This window comes from Lontra canadensis, unplaced genomic scaffold (assembly GCF_010015895.1).
Source record: "Lontra canadensis isolate GAN:19392208 unplaced genomic scaffold, GSC_riverotter_1.0 scaffold13, whole genome shotgun sequence".
NCBI lineage: Eukaryota > Metazoa > Chordata > Mammalia > Carnivora > Mustelidae > Lontra > Lontra canadensis.
Genome location: NW_022631007.1, coordinates 23,704,767 through 23,728,685, shown reverse-complemented (window position 1 = coordinate 23,728,685; position 23,919 = coordinate 23,704,767). Strand labels below are relative to the sequence as shown.

At 36.4% G+C, this 23,919-nt stretch overlaps 1 protein-coding gene and 1 long non-coding RNA gene across 3 annotated transcripts in view; one reads left to right on the top strand and one right to left on the bottom strand.

Moving 5' to 3' along the window:
* Positions 1–454: 454 nt before the first annotated feature.
* Positions 455–23,919, bottom strand: part of GALNT13 (polypeptide N-acetylgalactosaminyltransferase 13) — a 539,666-nt gene continuing 516,201 nt past the window's right edge. For both annotated transcript variants that reach the window (XM_032857833.1, XM_032857834.1), the window contains 2 exons: positions 13,041–13,175; positions 455–877 (listed from right to left, as the gene is read on the bottom strand). In XM_032857833.1, the coding sequence (XP_032713724.1) occupies positions 737–877; positions 13,041–13,175 (276 nt within the window). In that variant the 3' untranslated portion in view covers positions 455–736. The remainder of the gene's footprint in view (positions 878–13,040; positions 13,176–23,919) is intronic.
* On the top strand, positions 3,368–20,338 carry LOC116867873. Its single transcript, XR_004382674.1, has 4 exons — positions 3,368–3,518; positions 5,654–5,889; positions 18,519–18,612; positions 20,151–20,338. It is a non-coding gene; the product is annotated as an uncharacterized LOC116867873 (long non-coding RNA).

Below are 23,919 nucleotides of genomic sequence, written 5' to 3'. Positions count from 1 at the left end.
TAGGAGTGATTGGAACCCGAAGAGAATGTCTTTTAAAATGATTTATTTTTTTCAGTTTCACTTCATCTTGCTCTCCTCAATGCCTAGCTAGTTTCCTCTGATTTCACGTACTTGAAATTGAACTTTCAAACTCTCCTCTATTTTGTTTAATGGTGATGCTTTTGTAAGGACTCTATGAGAAGTCAATATCCAATTTAATTTTTTTCCTACAAAATTGAAACTTATCTTGTACGATGAATTCACTGCTCAGAAATAATTCAATATGTGGCCTTGTTGTTGACATAGAAATTCAACATGTTGCCATGAAGGTCCATTAGAAACAGTGAGTTTTTAAAACAATATATCACAATGAAGATATTTTATAAGGCATTTACATTGTTTCTCTTTTAATCACTACGACAAAAACAAAATTAAAGCCCTGACTGATCTTATGAGATGAGGGCAATAGAAATTCTTTTTTTTTTTAAAGCAAACACAATTTATATTTCAAGTTGTTCTGATGTTTGCTTAATAACAGTTTGCTGTTATTTATATATGGTATGTGCTTCTTTTGATCAGATACAAATTTTAGTAGGGAAATAAGCAAACATTCCTAAAAATGAATTATAAACAACTGTATTTTAGAATACTAAAAGGATTTTAAAACTTTCAATTCAGCAAAGTTAATATCTTTCCCTAATTGAAATAATGGAAAAACAAAAGTGTAGATGCTTTCATGGCTTTGGGGAAACAATCTTCATGCCCCCAAGGTCATGTTCCTTAGCAGCCATTGTTGGGATCTGCTTCCACTACAGTCCTGCATGGTAGGCACCATTTTGTCATCTTCAGAAGGTTCATCGAGGCATTGGTTACTGTTAACATGTCTCAAGGTGAGTCTCTGTAAAAGATAACGAATAATCAGTGCAACCTATTTTATCTTTAACTTCACTAGTTCATCTCATTAAATCTTAAAAGAGATTTAAAGAGAATTTTAAAGAGATTTAAAAGAGAATCTTTAAAATCCTTCATAATTTTAGTACACACAGTGATAGGTTTGTAAAATGAACTGTGCACGTGGCTCTGAATTATTACACAAATTTCACTGTTACAGTTTCATCCATTGTCTAATGCACCTTTTGCTGCAGATGGTTAAAGAAACTGGCTGACATTTATCATGCATTTTCAAGAATTCAGTCTCCTTTGCAAAAAGGCCATTTGTGAGCTCGGAGTTCACTTGAGGGCTGTAAATATTAACATGCTTTCACAAAAGCTTAGTTTTCTTAGGCATGTGTGAATTCAGTAACCATTTGGTAAACATGCAAAGAGATGTCACAGCTGTGACCCAAATGAACAAAACCTGTAGAGATGTTCCCATTTCAGAATACTAAGCACTCCATAGTATCTGTGTCTATGAGACATTCAGGGTAGATGAATGATTATCATAGCAACAAAGACCTGTGTTACTTGATCGTATGCTCACCATATTTTGGTTTTCATTTTAAGAATCTTAAAAAATATCACACCAAAAATAAAAAGAGATGTTATGGTCATATGTTTTGAAATATCATATGTGTATTTTACTTTGTGAATAATAATGATATTCATTAATAAGCATCCTCTCAGTACCCGAATGCTGAAATTTAATTCCAGTAATTTTAGCATGTGAACCAGTCATCACATGTCTTGTCTTTTGAATTTACATTTATATTTTGAAATCCTGTTTTTTGAACTTTTCAAATGAACATCTGAAAGTTTTTTTTTTTTTTTTATTCATTTGAGAGAGAAAGAGAATGAGCAGGGGAGAGAGGGAGAAGGAGAAGCAGACTCCCCACTGAGCCAGGAGCAGGAGCCTCACTTGGGGCTTGATCCCAGGACCTAGAGATCATGACCTGAGCTGAAAGCAGACATTGAACCACCTGAGTTACCCATGCACCCCTGGATACACATTTTAAGTCCATGTGTTTTAGGCATATTAATCTAGCATATGTATTATATACATTTCTGCTCAGTTTCATGGGCAATGCTTAGAACCATTTTATATGAAACACTTTAAACCAGAAGAAAACTGTTTGAATGTATGGAGGGTGATTTGCAGGTATATCTCAAAAAAGAGCATGCCCTATACTTCTGTTGTCAATACTAAAAGGTAAACATTTTTGCAGGGGGCAGCTCCGGAAATAACACTAAAGTTGGGTTTAAAAAAAATGCACAGTGGATGCATGCAATAAAAATAGTGGGGAAACACTGCCTGGACAATTTTAATTTGTTTGGATTAGGACTGCATATCCTGGGCTGCACTATCATGAGGAAAGACTGAAGGGAAAATAGGATTGTGGTGGGATGGTTCATTGGCAATGAGCAGGAAATTAAAAGCACAAGGCTATTAGGAAGGAGATTTCAAGATTGAGGCCTTTGTTGTTCTTTCAATACATGAAATCAAGCTATTTATTAAAAAACAAACAAACAAACAAAAAAAAAAACAGAGAGAGAGAGGATGAAATGGCCAAAGGCCAAAGACAGGCAAGAAGATGGTTAATTTGCTCTTATGGTGCCAGGGATGATGCTGTTGGCTTATGAACCAGCAACCAACATGAAAAAAAGGATATAGAACAAAATACTTTTTCTGAAAATTTAACTGAAAATTTCAGTTAAAATCAACAAAATATTCTTTATTTTTGTTATGTACCTGAGGTCCTTTGTGTATATATGTCCTCTTTCAAAAAAGGCATTTGCCTTTGCTTGCTTTGATTAGATCTTTTTGTTTTCAAATGTATATGACTTTAAGGATCAGATCGATTTATGAGTTAGGTACACAAATAATGATAGTTTTAAAAAGATTAGGTTTTTTTTTTTTTTTTTTTTTTGGTAACAAGTATTTTCTTTGAAGAAATTGACTCGTCAAAAGCCACCGTTGTAAAGATAACAAGCAACTCACCAAAAACCTCCCCTTTTTAATGGAGTGCAGTAGAAAGATTAGACAGCTTAGGGTCAGATAGGGTCAGATTAGACAGAATTTAGGGAGAGTTCCTGCTCCCCCATTTACTAGCCATGAAAATTTGGGCAAGCTACCAAATCATTCTGAGGAATCAGATTCTTTGTCACAAAATGCTTAATTATACTTAGGAGTATTTAAAAATGCCTTTTTCTCTTCCGCTTAAAAAAGTTAACCTTTAGTCAACTATGTAACTGTGATCCCTTAGCAATCTGATAAGAGTAACGATGTTAACATGTTTCTAGGCGACATGGCAGATGGTAGAAATAACCTCTGAAGAATAAACTGCATCTGTATCTGATCAACTACATTATAAATAACTGATAGGAAACCCAACTGTGGACTTCTCAAAAGTGTCAAGACTGGAATTTTGCATATGTTCTGGGTCTTAGGAGCTGGGCTATGGAGTTGTTACAGAGATGTCTCCTATGAGTCTTAAAGCCACACCTGCCTGATATGGCTCTCATCCCCTCCCAGTGGGCTGTCACCTGTGGAAAAGCTGGCTCTCCTAAGCTAATACGGACTGCTAAGAGGTCTGCTGAGAGAAGTTAAGTTGTGGTTTCTGTCCGAGAATTCTGTAAGTAAACTCATGAGACTAAATGTCTAGGTAAGCCTAATAAGATCCCTTGTTAGGCATTACACTACCAAGTATGCTTTGGAAACAAACATAATGTATGTCAATTGCCTTATACACACACAGAGTTCTCTGTGCAAGGAGTCCAGACTTTTCCAGCAAATGTAGTTCTAATGTAGTTCTCAAATCTCAAATGTAGTTCTCAAATGTAGTTCTAATGGCTCAAATGTAGTTCTAATGGCTCTCCGCACCTCTCTCATACCTCATTCAGCCTTGTCAGGAGCATTCCAAGCTCAACTGTGCCTTCTACTCACAACTTTTACCTGGTTCACTAGAACCAGAACAATGCCCTAACTTCCCATGTGTTGTCACAGGAAGGTACTGCACAATGTAATATCCTTTATTTACAGGACAATAATCCCCTTAAGATCAAGAACTAGGACATATTCTTATTTGCACTCTTTATAAAAATTCCATAACAGTTTTTTGACTTCAGCTGAATGATTCATTTTATCACTTACTGAGGAGATATTCACAAATCACACAAGTGATAAGAGGTAAAAATTTTTAAAAGCTTTTATTATTATATCACTTCACCAACCACAAAGAAATACTTAGATATAATTTATAAAGTTACTGAAAAGTACATCTTAGTTTTCAAAAATGCATTTGCTTAAAGTCTCAGGTTAAAATAAATTCTAGAAAAGCTGTCCTAAATGTGCACACAGTGGAAGTATTGGAATAAAAATTAACAAAATTAATTAATTTTAATGTTCCAAAAACAATCCTTTTTTTGGCTATGTTAGTTTTTTTAAACTGATTTTTCTCAGCTCTAATGCAAAATCTACTGTTACATAAACATGGCTATAGTTAGCCTTAAAAGGAGCTAATGTAATATATTCTGTTAATTATATTTATGCATGTATAAATATTTGAAATAAAGTGAAAACTGGAAAATACTTTTAATTAATAATAGAGCAAACACTACTTAATATAGTCAGCCTCCAAATTAACATGCAGCTAAGAAGTAAAAGACAGAAAAATAATTCCATGGAGAAATAGCACATTAAGATTTTTCTTAAGTACATTTTAAAGAAGTTTCTAGATTTCAGTAACAGAACATGACAAAATTAGTAAAATAATTTTAGCACAGTCTACAACACAAACTTCCAAAACTCATTAGAGAATGTAATCAGTAGGACTCTTAAAAATATTTCTAAAAACTTCCATCCTTGTATAGTTTCTTAGTAGCCATTTTTGCAAAGGGCTATCATTACATGTTTCCACAGTGGGCTGCTGGGAGCCATCAGCTACTCTGCTTACTGAGAGACAGGACTTGGTGATTATGTGAAGAAGAGTGTGGGTCTGTTTGACAAAGAAAATAATGAATAATGACAAAATCAAGTACAAAGGCAGTAATAAATCAATCATTCTTGGCAACATACAATTTCTACTGGATAAGGATGGCAAGCACACATCACAATAATTGCACCCATGGAAGTATGAGCCACCTCCTTTTAGATGGTGTTAGTATTAACTGTATTAAGTAGGGGTAAATGAAGATAAGGCTGGAAAGCTGGAGAAGAGCCTGAGATCAAATGGTGAAACATTTTGAGCAAAAGGTTATTTTGGGCAGAAAAGGTATATTCTCATTGTTCATTCTAGTGATATTTTTTTTTTTTTTTAAGTGCTAAATGGGTTATTTTGTGAGGAGATATTCAAAACTATTGGCTATCTAGAGAGTTTTCAGTTAGGGTTTTTGGCTGCTTCATTCCTCTGACCTAAATTTGAGTGGACCCAGTGGAAAATCCAGGGGATGATTTAGCTTTAACTCTTTGCTTCACTCTGTACAGTGTGGTACTCGAATTATTTCCATAATGTTTTCACAGGGCTAACCTGTGTTAACCTGTTTCCATTATGTTTTCAGAGGTCTAACCAGGGTTGCACATCGACATGGCCACATTCAGCTAAATGTCAATTAGAAAGTTAAGGAAGAGCGGGGAAAAAAGAAAAAGGTCAGCTCCACTTGGGCTCTTAATTTGGCCTAATTCTCCTAAACACAATTTGTAATTAATTAGTTTCTTGTTTTTCATATATTTCCTCTTCAGGAGCTTGAGCTCTAGGAAGGCCAGGAACTATGACTGCATACGTCATCAAGCCCAGTGCCTGCCCACAGGAGGCACTTTGTTAAAAAGTTTTGATTGAAACACATGGTGAATGGCCAATGCAGAAAATAAATTCTGATAAAATTGGACTACATTCCTTTGGCAGCTCAATGGACACAAATCATTAGATTTTCCGTTTCAAGGACAATGGTAGACAATGATTTATAAAGATATGAAAGGTAAGATCATATATAATTTTATTTGTAAAATGATAATGTTCACTACATAGTCTGATTTGTTAAGGAGGCTAGCTTTGTTTTCATTTTTGTTTTTTTAGCCATACCTGAATTTCCTATCTATCCTGTTTAAAATTCTTAAGCTTGTTAATCCTCTACCTTCAGTGATGTTTCTTTTTAAACCAAATTTTTCCTGGTAAATGTCATGTTAACATCAAAGACCCCAGTGTTAGTGATTGTGAATTTCATCTGTTATTAAAAACAAAAACAAATTATCAAGTTGCTCTTGATTTAAAATGAAACAAAACTTGGTCTTATACTCAGAAAATAGAACTCCAGAACATAAACATACTATAATTTTTCTCATAAATACATTTGTAATATTTCCCCCAAAATATTATCACGTGAATTACCATGAAAAAAATTCAAAGAACTTTCACTCCTGGTGCTTCTGAAAGCCCATTAAACCAGAAGAAAAATTAGAAATCTCAAATAATTTCATTGAGATAAAGGGTATTTTTCATTTTACAAAATACCCACAAAAACATTTAGCATTTTTATTTGTTTGAAAAAGAAATGTAGTTTACTTATTTTTCTGAATATTCTGTCTAGAGGAGATGCCAATTACTAATATTTTATGTGTTTTCTAGTAATTTCTAGCATTTATAATATGCAAATGTATTAACTGTGGTCATCCAATTAAATATACTCCCACTTTATTGTGGGTTTCTTATCAATTCTTATCACCTTTGTTATCATTAATCTAAAAACATTAGAAATACACAATTTTTACGAAGTAGATTTGCCAAAAGTCATTTCACTTTTCCATTTAGAGGGAGTATTTTTCCAATTTGGAGCTATTATAAATAATGCTATCACAAATAGCTCTGATCATCTCTCTCCACATCTACAGCCATTTATTCAGAAATGATTCTTAGAAGGGAAATCACAAGGTCAAAAGGTATGAACATTTTAATATATAATGGCAAAGTTTTTAAAAATCTGTAATAATTATTTGGTACTAATAGCAGTAGCAGCTAACAGTTCTTGTGCTTATATGCCAGGGTACTGTATGTGTGTCAGTTTTACTACACTACACCAGTATTGTGTGTCCCACTGAAAACATTTCTTGACATAGGGTAATAAAAGAACACAGATGAAATGATTTTTTATGTATTTTTAATAGTTATAAATAGCCCATGAAAATGGAAAAATAAGGTTAATTTAAATATTTCTCCTGTGCTGATTATTCAAGACTTTGCTTATTTTTATACTGGGTGTACACTTTTTTTTCTTCTAACTCCTTTTTATGCAGCAAATCAGCCCTTACCATACTTGTTGCTAAGGCCTCTCACAACTTCGGAAGACTGTCACATTCACCTCAGTTTTGAAGGTAATGTGACATTCCAGCTGACAGGAAGCATACTGCCACGTATCTCCTCCTATTGCTTCATTTAAAATATTCACTAGAAAACAGGGTAATATGAACCCTAAGCTAGATTGGTTTGTGTTTATAATATTACTTAATTATTCTCCTCTGAGGTATAAAGCACTAGTATTTCTGACAGAATTTTAGACATATTGCTTTAAGATATACAAGAAAACGATTTGTAACTCCTGCCTTTAAACACACCTCTATGTTTTGCTATCTAAGACAAGATGTGTCATGGAGGATCCCTCTATCTACCCTTTTGAAGAGTCAAGGACTATGGGAATCAGGCTAGGAAAACAAGGTTCATGACAAAGTAAGACGTACAAAAGTATAACATCAAGTCATACTTTTGTACCTTCTTTACTAAAAAGCACTAAGTAAAAAACCTGATAATTTAATGAACAGAAATGACTGCATGGTTGATTAAAGAGTTAATAATATTGACCTCTGTGTAAAAGATGCCATACTAAAATGAAGTTTAAAGAATTAAAAAGTTTAAAATGAAACTCAATTGACTGTTATATATGATAATGAACAAAGTAAGAAAAAACAGACTGTTACAGATCTTTAATAGCCAAGGCAGTAAAATTTCCCTATTGGTTAAGTGCAAAATCATAATTTAAAAAAAATAAAGTTGTTATTCAAAAATTTAATGACAAGGTGAACCATGTTTTATTAGAACAGAATATGAGTATGCTAAAGACCCAGTGTAAATGTTTAAGAAACAAGAAGTAAAATTGCAATACTATACTACCACAGTTCCTATTCACTACTTGAGTCTACGTAAGAAACCACAGCTATGGGTCAGTGGGAATGTGGAAAGGTAATACTAGTCAGATATACACAGCCTTCTAAAGGTAAACTGAGCCACTGTTTTCATTAGGAGTGCTACACAGGGAAACAGCCGTGTTGCCATTATAGACTACTTACCTTGAAATTATACTGCCATTTACCTGCTTTCTGATAAAGGTAAATAAAAGAGGAGGTATTAAGTAAAGTCTAAATATATGCTTGTGTGATTTCAGTAAATATCAATCCGACATATTTTCCCTACTGAAAAAAATCCCTTATCTTGTGACTCTAGGAAACACTGGATACAGATGGATATTGAATTCATCTTCTCAGTCAACTGGCTCAGTCACAGGAAAAACAAGACTTATTTTTAGCATCATAGTTTGCTCCCTTATTTTTTTTTTCTTTGTTGCATAGTGTTTGTTGAGCATAAGTGTTCTGTTCTAAAATTAGATTCTTACACTGTATATAGCTGCTTGGATGTTCTAAAAGAAATGTGATTATGTGCACTTATTGTCAGAAAATGTAAATTTCAGATGGATTGGAACACAACTGCAGTGTTCAAACAGAATACGAGAAAATCTGAATAAAACAGAATGGATGGATGACAGAACTTTATAAAAATAATCTTTTAAAAAAGATTTTATTTATTTATTTACTTGTTTGAGAGAAAGAAGGAGAAGAGGGAAAGGGAGAAGCAGACTTCCCTGCTGAGCAGGGAGTGGGACACGGGACTTGAGCCCAGAAGTCCATGATTATGACCTGAATTGAAGGGAGATGCTTAACTGACTGAGCCACCCTGGTGCCCCTAAAAATATCCTTAAAAATGTTTTAGTGAGACACAATTTAGGATTCCTTTTCTGTGTTAGTTCTGTGGCAATGGCTTTCATGGCAACAAAATGTTCAGGTAATTTATTTAAGAGACTCTAGACCAGCTGAGGGTCTTGTAGTTCTGCTAATGGTGCTCAGTTGCCCCCAAACTGAACATGTTTAGCCAGCTATAAAGTGGTAACTGAATTTTTAGCCAGCTATAAAGTGGTAACTGAATTAAATTCATGACTTTGCTAAAAAATACTTAGCTAAGAAAGTAGGAACCTCTATATTTCAAATCAAAGTTGGCCAAAGACATGTATTTATTACCAACATGTGCTTAGTTTCATTCAAATAAAAGGAGAAGCAATTAGATCATAATGAATATGTGTAAAGTTTGTAAGCAATTAGACCATACTGACAAAGTGGTTTTATGACTATTCAACAAAACAGACAATTTTTAGCAATTAGACCATACTGACAAAGTGGTTTTATGACTATTCAACTAAGTAGACAATGTTTATTGCAGAACATCTTTCCAGTTATTAAGGAGAAATTCTATGTGAATAAAATTTGGTACCACAAATAACTGATAATATTTAATCACTCCTTTCATTTATTATAGTAATACATTTAGCTTATCAGGTCAGCATCATTTAAAATGCCTAATTGTTTCTAGTTTCTCAATGACCTCAAGAGGCAAGGTAGCATTGTAGAAACACGGCTAAATTCCGTGCCAGAAACCTGGGGTCTAAAACTTAGAGAAGCTATTTAAACACTCTTATATTTAATAATATAAAGAATAAAAATAAAAATATAAAATATAATCTTACAGGCCTATTGTTAGAATTGCTTGAGAAAACAGATGAAATTACAGACAATAAATTTCATTCCCTTTCTTTAACCCCACCCCTCACCTAAGAAGAGGCTTTATGAATCGGTTTCAGTTTTTCTTTGCATATTCCAATAATTCTGCTGCTATTTATGACTTGCTTTTCTAAAACTGAAAGTACTATGGGTGACAAAGTGTTGGAATATTTGAGCTGTTCACACCGAGTTTCGCATTGTCCTGGTAACTAGCTTTCTTTGATTACTTCCTTAGAAGTGAACTCCGGTCCCTGCTGCTGATGGTGTGATCTTTGTGCTTACTTTCCTCCAGATAAAGGCTGAAAGAAGAGAACTTTAGGAAAAGTTTCAGCTCTTGTAATTCTGTGACCTCCACCAAGTTTTATTCTGCTTTGATAGTGCACCACCTCAGAGGTTTCTCAAAGAAAAATAATTTTGCCTTTGACAGCAGCAGATAAAGGACTGAATTTAAAAAGTAGCAGGCAGCACTTCCTACTTCCCACAGGGTGGATGCCAGACGACCAGCCCGACGTGGTGATGACTCTTCTTTCCCATCTCAGCATCTCTCACCCTTGGGCCCCTTATGTCTCCCCCATCTCTCCTGGAGGCCTGTCGTTTTCCACAGCGTATTTATGCCTTTTTCCTAACTTTGCAATAATTCCAACAGTGTATAAAAAGACTAAGAAAGCTAAGTAGATGTTTGGCCACTGTCTAGATCTACCCTTCTCAGACTTTAATATGTATGTAAATGACCTGAGGATTTGTTAAAAGGCAGACTCTGATACAGGGTTCTCCAGTTCCTAAATTCTAAAAAGTTCCCAGGTGATGTTACTAGTCCTAGAATCACACTTTAGGTGGCGAGGGTTGGGACTATTCTATAGACTAAAATGACCCCGTGTATTATATTTTCATTTCTTTAAAAAAAAATGTCTCTTTCTGACATTTTCCACAAATAAAATCAGTCTTATTTCAAAGCTGAAATTTCCAAAAAGGCAATTCATTGTTCCTATAATTATTCAATTCTTTTGTGACTTCTCTCCATCATGATTTATACATTCATAAAATTGGCAAAAAAATCTATGCTATGATGTAAAATATTGAATTTTGGCAGGCTGAACATCACAATTTAACTTTTTTAAAGATTTTATTTGTCAGAGAGAAGGCACAAGCAGGGGGGAGCGGCAGGCTTATGGAGAAGCAGGCTCCCTACTTAACAAGGAGCCTGATGCAGGACTCGATCCCAGGACCCTGGGATCATGACCTGAGCTGAAGGCAGATGCTTAACTGACTGAGCCACCCAGGCATCCCCACAATTTAATTTTGAAAACATAAACATATAGGAGAATAGAGTAAGCTATGTTACATAGTCATCACAATGATCAGATTATTTAAAAACCATTTCTCCATATTTATAGCATATAATAAGCTTTTTTCGTGTGTGTTCTAGAAACAAAGTTTACATGATCTAAAATATCGCAATGCTTGAAAAATCCTACAACAGATAACTACTAGTTATCAAAATTAGTAAATTTACAAAAACCATTTCTCAGTCCTAGGTGAAGCAACCTTTATTTTTTTTTTCCTCTTTTAAGACTGTCAAGATCCCTTAGTATTCAAAAATCTTTCTACTGGCTATAAAAATGTAAAATATACACCTATATACTAACAATATGGTTAGTTCAGAAATTAAAGAATCTGACTTATGACTATAGCAGCCATCATCTACTCAAAGATTAAAGAAAATTTTGAAGATTTAAAGTGGTATCCTGAAATTCAACATTGCTTCATCTTATAAAAAGTATATACACTCATCCCCCTTCCCTTAGAAATATATGCTAGATTTCTTTTTCATGCAAGCCCAACAAAGTCCTGAGCTCCTGGTGAAAACTAAAGGGCAACAGCAACAACAAAAAATTTTATTTAAAAAAATAGTACTTTCAGGATTTCTCTTTTATCTGAACATTTATCGTACTTTTCCTAATAGAAGAGGGAGGGAGCGAAAGTTCCCGGTTTACCTCCGTGTATTATTGAAGGAAATATCTTCTGCAGTCTTAATATTAAGGGTGGTATGATGAGAGCTCAAGAGGAAAAAATATGGGGGTCAGACTGAGGTAAACAAGGTACCGGGGAGACAAGAGTCTGAAGAGAACACACTGGTCTATTATAGGAAAGATTCGAGATGTTTGCCCTTCCTTATGTCCCAGAAGAGCATTGTAAGTCCAAAGAGCTCAGTTCTATTATATAAATTTTAAGGTCAAATTTTAACCCTACACAATCAGTTTCAAATTATGTAAAACTTCAATAAGTTTTCCTATTAAGAAACTACAACATCATGCAATTTGAAATGACATTCGAATAAGAAGGCCTTATTGCAATATCAGTAATACCAAGGACTCTGTAGATTGGTTTTTTTAAATGTTACACTGGCTGAGTATCTTGGGCTGAGGTAGAACACTGCATTTGGGAAATTCATTTGCCTCTAGTGCATTATTTATCTTGCAAGAGTAGTTTATTTCTTATCTTAAATAAGTCACCAACCGTTTAATAATGTGGAAAATATAACACAGATGACCCAATTCATTTTGCTAAGCCAAGGAAACTGAAAGAAATGAAGCTGTTACAAGGCAACTTCTTTATGGAGAAGAAGATATTTCTTTTTTATTAGCTCCATCTGATGGTTGATCTGGTTTTTACACACTGCCCGGCTATAAATTCCCAACTGTAATTTTATTGTTTTCTCTCCCACTCTTCTATCAGAAAGATGTGCTATATTGAGAAAATGCTGTTTAGTTGATTATGGGCCTAATTACTTTATTGAATTTCGCAGAGTATTTACTATTATAAAAAGCATTCATGCTTCCCCCCCCTTCTTTTTTTCCCCTTAAATTGAGAAGGACAAATTTCACCGATTAAAACAGTATAAAATTTGAAAAATGGAAATATTGTTGATATTGTCCTATAATGTGCATCTTCATACACACCTCTCAGATAACCATAGCTGGCGCCTTTGCCTAATTTATGTTAAGCATGTACACATGCTAACACATTTTAAACACATAAAAATGACTATTTTCCTTATTCATTTTTTATACTAATGAATGCATTTGAAAAAACCCTATTTATATACTATACCATCTTAATGCTATCAGAGGAATGCATGCTTGAAAATACAGTTTTTCTAGTGCAGAAAAAAGAGCTCAGAATTGAAATGTCTTTGAAATATATAACTGGATTTAATCACTAAATAGTAAGTAAGTTGAGGAAAAGACTATACCTCAGGATCATATTCCCATAATTGATTTCCTCTCATGTGGTGGCATTTTAGCATGATTACAGGTCCACTGAGTCTAGACACGTCCAAGCATAAGTCATCGGTTCGGATTTCTTTGTCAGCAGTATAAGAAAATACCTGAAAATATAAAATTCAACTGATGAAATAATCCCCTAAAAACAAAAAAGTCACAGTATAGCAGAGTTCTCTGTGGAAACATTCATATCAACTTGTGTTTTCAAACGGTCTCTGCTGTGTGATCTTGAGAAACTGAGTTCGCATCTCTCAGTCCCTTTCCTCAACTGGAAAATAGGGACAGTGTTATCTGTGTTAAAGGTTTTTGTGAAGCCTCAATTTAACAAATTATTAAACACATTATTTGCCGGCACCGTATTTCCTGCCCTGTACTTGGCTTATATATCTCACAACAGACTCAGTAAAATAAAGTTAACTATAGGGATATAGTTATATATATGTATATATATATGTATAGATATAACTATACAGCCCTTGTTCTCACCACATGACCAATTCCCTAATTCTATAGAGAGAACGGTGTTTTTCATGAAGACATTTAAATCTTTCTCTCCATAAGAACATCATGTAAATTTTATTAAATACTGTCAGTGTGTTTCCAAACATTGTAGAATGAGCTTCTCTAGAGACCTCATTAAAAAAAGGTAGGCTCTATACTTATCTTTATCATATGATTATAGCTGGTTTTGGCTACAGTACTTCTCAAAATAGCCCAGAAATGTTACGGTGGATTGTAGATTCATTGTTAGCTAACTTGAACTGATACTATAATAATCTCTATTTTTTAAACTCCTGGTATGAATATTTTATTTATAACATTGACTATTAAAGGGTCACAAGAGCTATTAAGTTAATAATTATGGAAGTTATTTTCTTCTGTTTGCTCTGATAAGCATGCTTCAGTATTCTGTGGGTATTTTTTTCCTTATAATGTCAAGAGGTAGTGTAATGAGGAAGGTTATTTGAGGATCTTTTAGTTTTCCAAAACAGACTGGTAAAATTAGAGGAAGTCAGCTCAATATTACCCTATAAACTCTGGAGCCCTAGTGTGTAAGCTGAACGAGTTAGTCTTGAAAGGGTTGGCTCTCCAGAACTGACTAAGGGCTTCCCTGAAAATCATAGGTGGTAGGAGAAAAACGCAAAAGAACTTCTTCACAAAGATGTAAAAACTTGAGAATATATGAAGTTCATTTAATTAAACTATATAAAATATAGATCTCATGTATGGCATTCAGGAAAAAAATTCCTATCTTTAGTACTTTTTAATAAAGATTTTATTTATTTATTTGACAGACAGAGATCACAAGTAGGCAGAGAGACAGGCAGAGAGAAGGCGGGGGTGGGAAGCAGGCTCCCTGCTAAGCAGACAGCCCGATGTGGGGCTCGATCCCAGGCCCCTGAGATCATGACCTGAGCTGAAGGCAGAGGCTTAACCCACTGAGCCACCCAGGTGCCCTTAATATTCACACTTTTAATGGAAATTATGATTAAATTAAGAGAATAAAAGAAACACCTATCAGATAATTAGTACTATATCCTTTCCAAACATGGTCTTCATTAATACAATATTTAATTTCATATAAACATATTTAAGTAAATGAATCTAGTAATAAACCTTAATTTGAAGGAGGGAAATTTCTAGAGAAATTTCTTTAATCTTTTGTTTTAATGTGAAGTGTAATTTTCCACATAGAAATTATACTTTTAGTTGTATACAGATGCCAATGTAAATGGAAACACCAAAGTATCCATATTTGCCACTAATTTTGTACACATTTGCCACTAATTTTGTATAATTATGGCCTGAACAATGATTTCTCCTCAGATCTCTTATGATAGTTTGGAGACTTTACCTGTTGAGAGAAGTCAACCACATTCTTTGCTCCTTAATTCCTAACTTTAATTCATTTATGGTCAATCAGTAGCTATTTTAAGTGATTTATATTCAAGAAAGATATATTTGTAGAATATTTTCTGAGCTTATATATATCTGAAGTTATCTTTCTTTGGCCTTTGCACTTGAAAAAAAAATACTTGGCTCACAAATAATTTTTCTTTAAAAAAATCTGTATAGGGATGGCTGAGTGGCTCAGTTGGTTAAGTGGCTATCTTCGGCTCAGGTCATGATCCCGGGGTCCTGGGATTGAGCCCTGTGCTGGGGGGAGTCCCTGCTCAGCAGGGAGCCTGCTTCTCCCTCTCCGTCTCCGTCTCCCAGCTTGTGCTCTCACTCTCTCTCTTCAAATAAATAAATAAAATCTTAAAAAAAATCTGTATATAATGCTTTCATTATTTTCTGGCATTAATTAATTGGTTAACAAATCCTAATGAATAATTAACAGGATTAATTTATTTTTCATACCTGAGAATCTCATTTTTATGCAGAGGTGTTCCTAAGATTGTTTATATTCTGTATAATAATAAAATGTGCAGCAGTATACATATGTCTTTCTTGATTTTTACCTGGAAATTATTAGGCTTGATCTCAATTATTTACCCTTTATATCTATTATCTTTTTACCCATAATTGTCATCTTCATGCTTTTTATATCTCCTACTGCAGGAGGTTCATGGGACTCACTTTGGGACAAATGAAAATTTTACATGCAAAGTACTTTGTAGAGATCCAGGTACACAGATAGCAGTGGCTGACAGCTAGCGTTATCACGCCAGGCCTAGAGGTGCTCCCAGGATATGGCCTTGTATATGGATTCCTGCCTTGATAGTAGGTCCAGTTCCCAAAGAATTTTAGAACAGGAGCCCACCAGGTTCGGCTCTTGCCTAGGGATCAGCACACAGTCTTGAGGAGGGGCTCTCATACCAGTGACAGACTGTCCTGACCCTTGCAGCCTATATAGTCAGCCTCTACTGAGTTTCTTACGACTTTGGGGACAACCTCACATCTCATTTTAGATTCTCCAGGAAGTGAGGACTCCCTACGGCTGTTACCTGTGTCAGTACCCCCACATCTCAGTTTGGTACGTGTAGTTCCTGGCAGAGTATCTGGCTGACCTGCTCTCCTGTTGCAGTTAAAACACCGAGGCCTGATTATAAGGTAAGATTTTCAATTCTGAACACATATGAAGCACATTAACTTAAGCATCACACATGGTGATGGCTTTACAAGATCGAGTCCCTCATTAGTGAAGTCTACTTGTACGTTCCTTTACAAAAATTGGACACTATTCCCCCCTTTCTAGTTACCACTCAAATTGCTTTATCACTGGTTATCAATACTGATTTCTCATGAAAACCAGAAGTGAGTTAACACAAATACTAGATTTAGCACGTACTGCAGTTGCTGCAATGCCAGGATGATTCTAGTAACAATGCATTAAATCAAAGTCTCATCACTTTAAATGAAGGGGACTAGAAGCAGAGTAAAATAATCAATCTCAGTGTCCTTCCATCCACTATAAAAGAGGAATATGGAGAAAGTTAACATTAACTGAGCACCTATATGTGTTAGAAACGGTGTGTGACACAGTTCATACATATTATATTAAATAAGTTTGTCCTGTTCCATTGTACAATTACATTCATATTCCTATGTGTATCAACTTAACATTATTGCAAAGCGTAGTAAGCAGAGCTTCTTACATGAACTGTATAGATGCAATAATTTATGGTGCTTTGAATATTCCGTTTTGCACTAATCTTCACATTTGTTCTAACACATAAAATTATCAGCCATCTAGCACTACACATCTTCTGTAGTCTGCTGGTCACACTTGCTCTAGAAACAACCACCACAGAGGCCAATTTTACTCAATTGTTCTAGGTTCAGCTATCTTATAAGAAGTGATAGATCCTTTGTTCCGTTTTTGTGGGCCCTTCTAAAACTACTCTGATGACTACAACAATGCAGTTTTTATTGTCTTCTATTACATTAGTTTGCTATGGCTTCCAGGACAAAGTACCATAAACTAGATGGCTTTTAATCTCCTCAGAGAACTGGAGGCCACAAGTTCTAGATCAGGTTATCAGTGCAATTGGTTTCTCCTGTGGACCTCTCTCTTTTGCTTGTGAATGACCATTTTTTCCCTGTGTCCTCCATGGTCTTACTTTGATGCCTGTGTCCTGATCAATTCTTCTTATAAAAACAACATCCATATTAGGTTAGGGACCACTTTAATTATCTCAATCACATCTTTAGAGCTCCTGTATCTCCAAATGTCACGATCTCAGATACTGGGATTAGAGCTTCAACATACGAATGGGGAGGGGGACACAACTCAGCCCCTAACACCGTTACATTGAAGGAAATAATGCATCTTTCCCTACTCCTAGATGGAAACTATAAGTTTTTTTGCTTACTTGTCCAGGACCCCTAGGAATTCAGTTCAGAAATTAGAATGATCTGTTTAACATTAGTAATCGAAATTCTGAAAGGAATGTAATCCCAAATCTCCTTTGCTTGAAATTGGATGTGCTTTAGGCTGGAAGCCTGCAGTGGGATAGGGCTTGGTGAACTTCTCTATTTTACCATCTTGAGAACTTCTTTTCTTTCTTATCTGTTTTGCCCACTCCCATATTCCTGAAGGCTGCTAACTGGGTTTTGATTCCCCCAGGGTCATAAAAGCCTCTGTAAGACTAAACTGTCTCTTGATAACTCCTTCCCGATCTCTGGCATGGCAGAGATTTCAAGCTCCTTCTCCTGGGAGCATTTATGGTTCTTGGGAGATTCTCATTACTAAGCACCTCTCACTGCATGCTATGAAGATGACAATGCGTGTTTTGTAAGTGGGCCACTTCTTACGACTTGAGCAACTTGGGGAGGCGAGCTGACTCAGGCGGTAGAGTCACTTCAGTTGTCACAGGCCAGCTTTACGATGTGTGAGTCAAGTTACAGCCTGCCACATTCCCCAAGAGCACCAAGCACACAGCAAACAAGTGCTTAAAATGGTGTTCTGTGTAATTTGCAGGGCCTAGTGCCAAATGCAAATGCAGGATTTACTGTTCAAAAATTAAGGCTTTCCAATTGTAGGGCTCTGCTTGAGGGCATGGGTTGCACAGCCAGGAAGGTACCCCTGCCTTGAGTCCTCCTCAGTAAGGTTTGTCCTTGGAAACTAGAATCCCACCCCCTCTTCTCTAGAGGGAGGGCAACTGCTCTTTTCATAGAAAACCCGAATCTCGTGATACCTCCTGTTATGGGTTGAATTGTGTCCCCCAAAAGAAATGCTGAAGTCCTTCACCTCTAAGCACCTCAGAATGTGAATGTATTTGGAAGTAAGGTCATTGCAGATGGGATTAGGTAAGTGATGAGGAGATCATACTGGAGAGGGTGGAGGCCTAACCCGAAATGGCTGGTGTCCTTAGGAGAAGACAGAGATGGAGACATACACAGAAAAAAAATGCCTCCGTCAGAGCAATGCATCATCACAGGCCATGGGGATTGCAGGCGAACACCACAAGTTAAAGGCAGCAACAAATGCTTCTCCCTTACAGGTTTTGGAAGAAATAAGCCCCTCCTGACACTGTGATTTCTGACTGTAGCCTCAAGTACTGAGACACAATGAACTTCTATTGCTCACGCCAAATGGTTTGTGCAAGTTTGTTATGACGCCCTAAGGAACTTACATGCCTCCTTTGATTCTGTATGATGGTTGAAGGGTCTAAAAGTCATGGAAGTAGTTTCCAAAGTGTCTGCAAATTCTGCATAGAGAAGTCTGATTTTAGATTTCACATCTATTTTATCTTGCTGTCTGGGCTGAAATTTTAACATTCAGTTATGATTTCCAAAAGCATCAATCATTTTTACAACCATTTTTCTATTGAAATGTATCCTCATAAGGTGGTTCTTGACTTTGATGAAGTGAATTACCTGCTTTTTTTTTTTAAGATTTTATTTATTTATTTGACAGAGATCACAAGTAGGCAGAGAAGCAGGAAGAGAAAGAGAGAGGGGGAAGCAGGCTCCCCGCTGAGCAGAGAGCCCGATGCGGGGCTCGATTCCAGGACCCTGAGATCATGACCTGAGCCAAAGGCAGAGGCTTTAACCCACTGAGCCACCCAGGCGCCCCGAATTACCTGCTTTTATTGTAGACTTTACAGGGACCAGATTAATTTCTGTCTCTGAACTGATGTACTCAAATGAGTTTACGAACAATTCCTAACATATAAAAGGTGACAGCCAATTTCAGTCTCAGTTCTTTACAATCTTAACATTTTTTTCAGAGAATGTAAGCATTTTCATTACTTCACATACGCATGTGGTTTGTTCTGGATTTTTCACTTTGGGGAGTATGTTCAAAGGCATTTATGTTCACCCCTTTGAAAAATCTGAAATTTGAAAAACTGCAAGCAAATTTTGCTCAGATTTGTAGCATAAGCAGCTGCTGGCAAAACTGTCGAAGCAAAGCAAGATGCAGAGCTGGTTCACTTGTTCTGTGAAGAGGCTCAGGAACCAAACGCCCTCTGCTGGCTCTGCATTGCTATAGGGGTTCTTCCATCTTAACAGGAAGAAATACCTTGCAATACACACTAATTTTCATATATTTACATTACGCTCATATATATCCTATGTGTGTTTAAAAGGCTCGTAAGTGCGTTTGATTCAGCTTTATTATAGAGGTGGTGATTTTTCTAGATGAATTTATGAATTTATAAAGCACTTCTGTTGAGTTCTTCCTATTTAGTGTAAAAGTTCAGTTTGAAGGGGCTCTGTCACTATATGTCAACTGCTTCGCTTTCTCTTTGAAGAATCTTAAACCAATGGAGTTACAGGATTCACATACTTGGCCAGAGCCACTTAGTGACTAAAGTTTCTCTGGACCCCAAACTCATTGGTTATTTTTCTTTCACTTGACTACACTGCCTCTTACATCCTATCACTTCGTTGCTTTGGAACTTTGGGCCCTCTAGCAGATTGCTTTAGGTAACTGAAGTGCAGTCAGTTTGAGAACTCTGTTAACAAGAATCCAGAAGGATAAATTATTTTAAAAAGCTCTCACATACATTCTAATAGTTTTCTCCCTCCCTCATTCTGTAAAAATGGCCCAGGTAAATTTATATTGAAAAAATAAGAAAAATTGTTTAACAACAAAAATTAGACCTTCAGCAATGTGATTTTTATCTCAGAATGTTCTGACTGTATGTCATCCCATCGTGAAATTAGTATGAGGAATGCGTAGATGGAGCTGAGTTCATCAATGGAGCTGCCAAGGAAAGAGACTTCTGCTCCCATGTAGGATGTTTTTCTGCCTTAACTGATTTCAGGCTTCACCTCTGGCCTGTCAGCTCAGTGGTCTAGGTAGAAGCAGGTAAGTAGGTAGCTTCTATGTGGTCTTGATTTATGTGCCTAGATGGTATCTATGGTCTTTTACAGATTTAATGCTCTCAAACTCTATTGCTAAAAGTAGGATGTGGGGGGTGCCTGGGTGGCCTACTCAGTTGGGCATCTGCCTTGGCTCAGGTCATAGTCTCAGGGTCCTGGGATGGAGCCCCGTCTGCTTCTCCCTCTCTCTCTGCGCCTCCTTCCTGCTTGTGCTCTCTTTCTCTCTTTCATATAAATAAACAAAATCTCAAAAAAAAAAAAAAAAGGGATGTGGGTGTGCATCTCATGTTTAGTATTTTCATCCTGTCCTCAACATCGTCCAGGATGCATTAACTCTTTCTCTTTTTACTTTGATATAACTGTATATTACAACTTTACATTTCTGAATTGGTGATCAGCAAGTTACCTCATCTTTCCATCCCTGACTGGGTATGTTCTGCTCTCATCACAAGAACTATCCTAATTCCACTTTGCCCAGAAAAAGACTACTACCCAACCTGAAGTTCTAGTACATTTTTCACTTTCTTCTTGTATCACTTTAACTACTCTCACCTACTTATTTGCATTGTATTGCAGGCATGGCATCAGTTGTGCATATCTTTTTAAATTTAATTAAATTTAATTAATTTATTTATTTTTAAAGATTTGTTTATTTATTTGATGGGGGGATGGGGAAGTGAGAGCGTACAAGCACGGGAAAGGGCAGAGGGAGAGGGAGAAGGGACTCCCCACTGAGCAGGAAGACTGATGTGGGGCTTGATCCCAGGACCCTGAGATCATGACCTGAGCTGAAGGCAGACACTTAAGGCTGAGCCACCAGGCATCCTACTTTACTCTGTCTTGAAGGGTTTTCAAGGGAGTCTATAATTCAAGATATCTAATACATAAACATTATGTTCCAGCTATTCACATTTAACTATTGTAGTACTAAAGAATATAAATTGCAAATTTAAGCCCAATTGTATATCTCACTGGATACACTTGAACGTGAAGATGTTGTTCTTTATGTGACTGTGGCAGAATTCTCAGATGGCCCCAAGATTCCTATCCAATATACATGCCCTTCATAAACACCCTCCCCTTGAGTGTGGGTGAGACTACCACAACAGGAAAGTCACTCCATAATTACTTTATGTTACATAAGACCTAGAATTAGCCAACTTAAAGTGTGAGATTTTCCTACTGGCCTTGAAGACACACACAGTCTTGTTTTAGAGGGGGCCAGCATAGGAAGGGAACTAATAGCTTCCCCACTGGTGGGAGGAGGAACTGGCAGAGAGCCAGAAAAACAAAACAAAACAAAACAAAAAAAACACAAAAAGCCATGCACCATAACACAAAATTATTGGAGCTCAGTCCTCCAACTGCAAGATACTAAAATCTGCTGATAACCAGGAACCTCGGACTCTGACCCTCCAGTGAGGTCTCAACTCTGGCCAACACCTTGATTTTAATTCTGTGAGATCCCAAGCAGAGAACCAGCCATGCTTTGCCTGAATTAGACCCACAGAACTGTGAGATTAGTAATTTTGTGTTGTCATAAGCCACTAAAGTTGTAGTATCTTGCTATACAACGGCAGAAAACGGATACAGTGAGTGACCATCAGGAAAAAGGAAATACATACAAAAATTACAATTATTCTTACCATGTGGAGTATCTTCTCCCGTGCTATGACCCTATCATTTATTCATTCAATCGATCATCCATCTATTTATTCAACACATACTTTTGAGCATGTTAAATGCTTCAGACCTTATCTGAACCATACAGGCTCTTCATGAAACTGAATTCAAGACACCAACACCTAATAGGGTGCCAACATTTTTCTAAAAGTTTCCTCCACTCTTCCAAACCGCCTTGAACTTTGTTCTCCATGTTCTCATTGTAATGATTTTCTGGATTATTTTCCTCTTGATGGTATTCTCTGCTATATTTCCTCTGATCATATCATTCCTTAAATATTTATTTTCTGAAGAATTTGCCCTCACACGTATTGACTGTAAGGAAAGTCAAAGGGATTATTGGATGGGATAATTTCCTTCAGTCATAGGCAATTTAATATCTACTTTCCCTCGATCACTACCTCATTGGTTGGTACCATGGAGCACCAAGATAATTGGTCTTTGAGGTTCTTATTGATTTATGCCTGCAAATGTAAAGTAGACATAGCAGCAATAACATATATCATTCATGTGACATCTATATAAGCTAGTATATTTGTTTTAGTGTTTTATCAGCCACAAATTCATGGTGAAAGAATTTGTGCCATCCTTTATGAATATAATTTTACTGGTATTTTGGTAAAATTTCCTCTTTTTTTTTTTTTTCCTAAATATTTATTTGTCAGAAAGAGAGCAAGAGTGACAGAGTGAGAGAGCACAAGCAGGGGGAGCAGCAGGCAGTAGGAGAAGCAGGCTACCCACTAAGCAGGGAGCCTGATGCGGGACTCAATCCCAGGACTCTGGATCATGACCTGAGCCTAAGGCAGACGCTTCACTGACTGAGCCACCCAGGCATCCCGTAAAATTTCCTGTCTTAAAAGGTATTCCTTATATCATTAGATACTTCTAGGAAGTCTGGTATATGGCATATATAACTAGATAAAAATTATTAAATATATAAAAAAACCTCTAAAGGCGAATTATAATGTCCTGGATGGCACAAAGATATACTTACTGTGAATCAGTTACAACTGCCTCTGATCTGTAAAGGTAAACTACTCTTTAGGTTATATTAGACATAATTAAAAAAAATTAAACTCCAGATTATTATAACATTTGCACTGGATGCAAATAAAACTAAACTTTTCTAGGTGGCTTCAAGCTTAAAGTAGTCCTTTTATTTTAAGATTTTATTTATTTATTTGACAGATAGATCACAAGTAGGCAGAGAGGCAGGCGGAGAGAAGAAGGGAAGCAGGCTCCCTGCTGAGCAGAGAGCCAGATGCGGGGCTCAATCCCAGGACCCTGGGATCATGACCTGAGCCAAAGGCAGAGGCTTTAACCCACTGAGCCATGCAGGCGCCCCTTAAAGTAGTCCTTTTGATTTATGGCATTCATCATGGCTGCAAACAAAGGCCAGGCTCTACTGAGTTTGCAACTGAAACAAAGATTCAAGTGCAAGTAGTCTGGCCATTCGATGATCTCAGAAAAGACTAGTAGGTGAACAGGGAAGGAAAAAGAACTAACAGAGGGTACATTACAGATTAATTATGCTGTGGGTAACTGGAGTTTAAACCTTTAGGGATCTCTGGTGGAGAACAAGCAGTCCCATGGAAAAGTGAAGAAGCTGGGATAACATATGCCATATGCCCTCCATTGGCTTGAGGTGTGTTTCCAGGTAGAATTAACTCCCCAGGAATAACTAGGTGGGCAAAGTGGCCTCTGGCAGTGAAAGACTACTCTGACAGATGCTCAGGCAAAGGGACAGAGGTTCTGTCTGGATTTGGATGCTATGATGCAAGCAAATGGAAGGAGAGAAAGTACACACCATTTGGGGAGTACCTGCTGTGAGGATGGAAGTCATTTTAAGTATATTGTTTATGGAGATATGATAGACCACATATCATATGT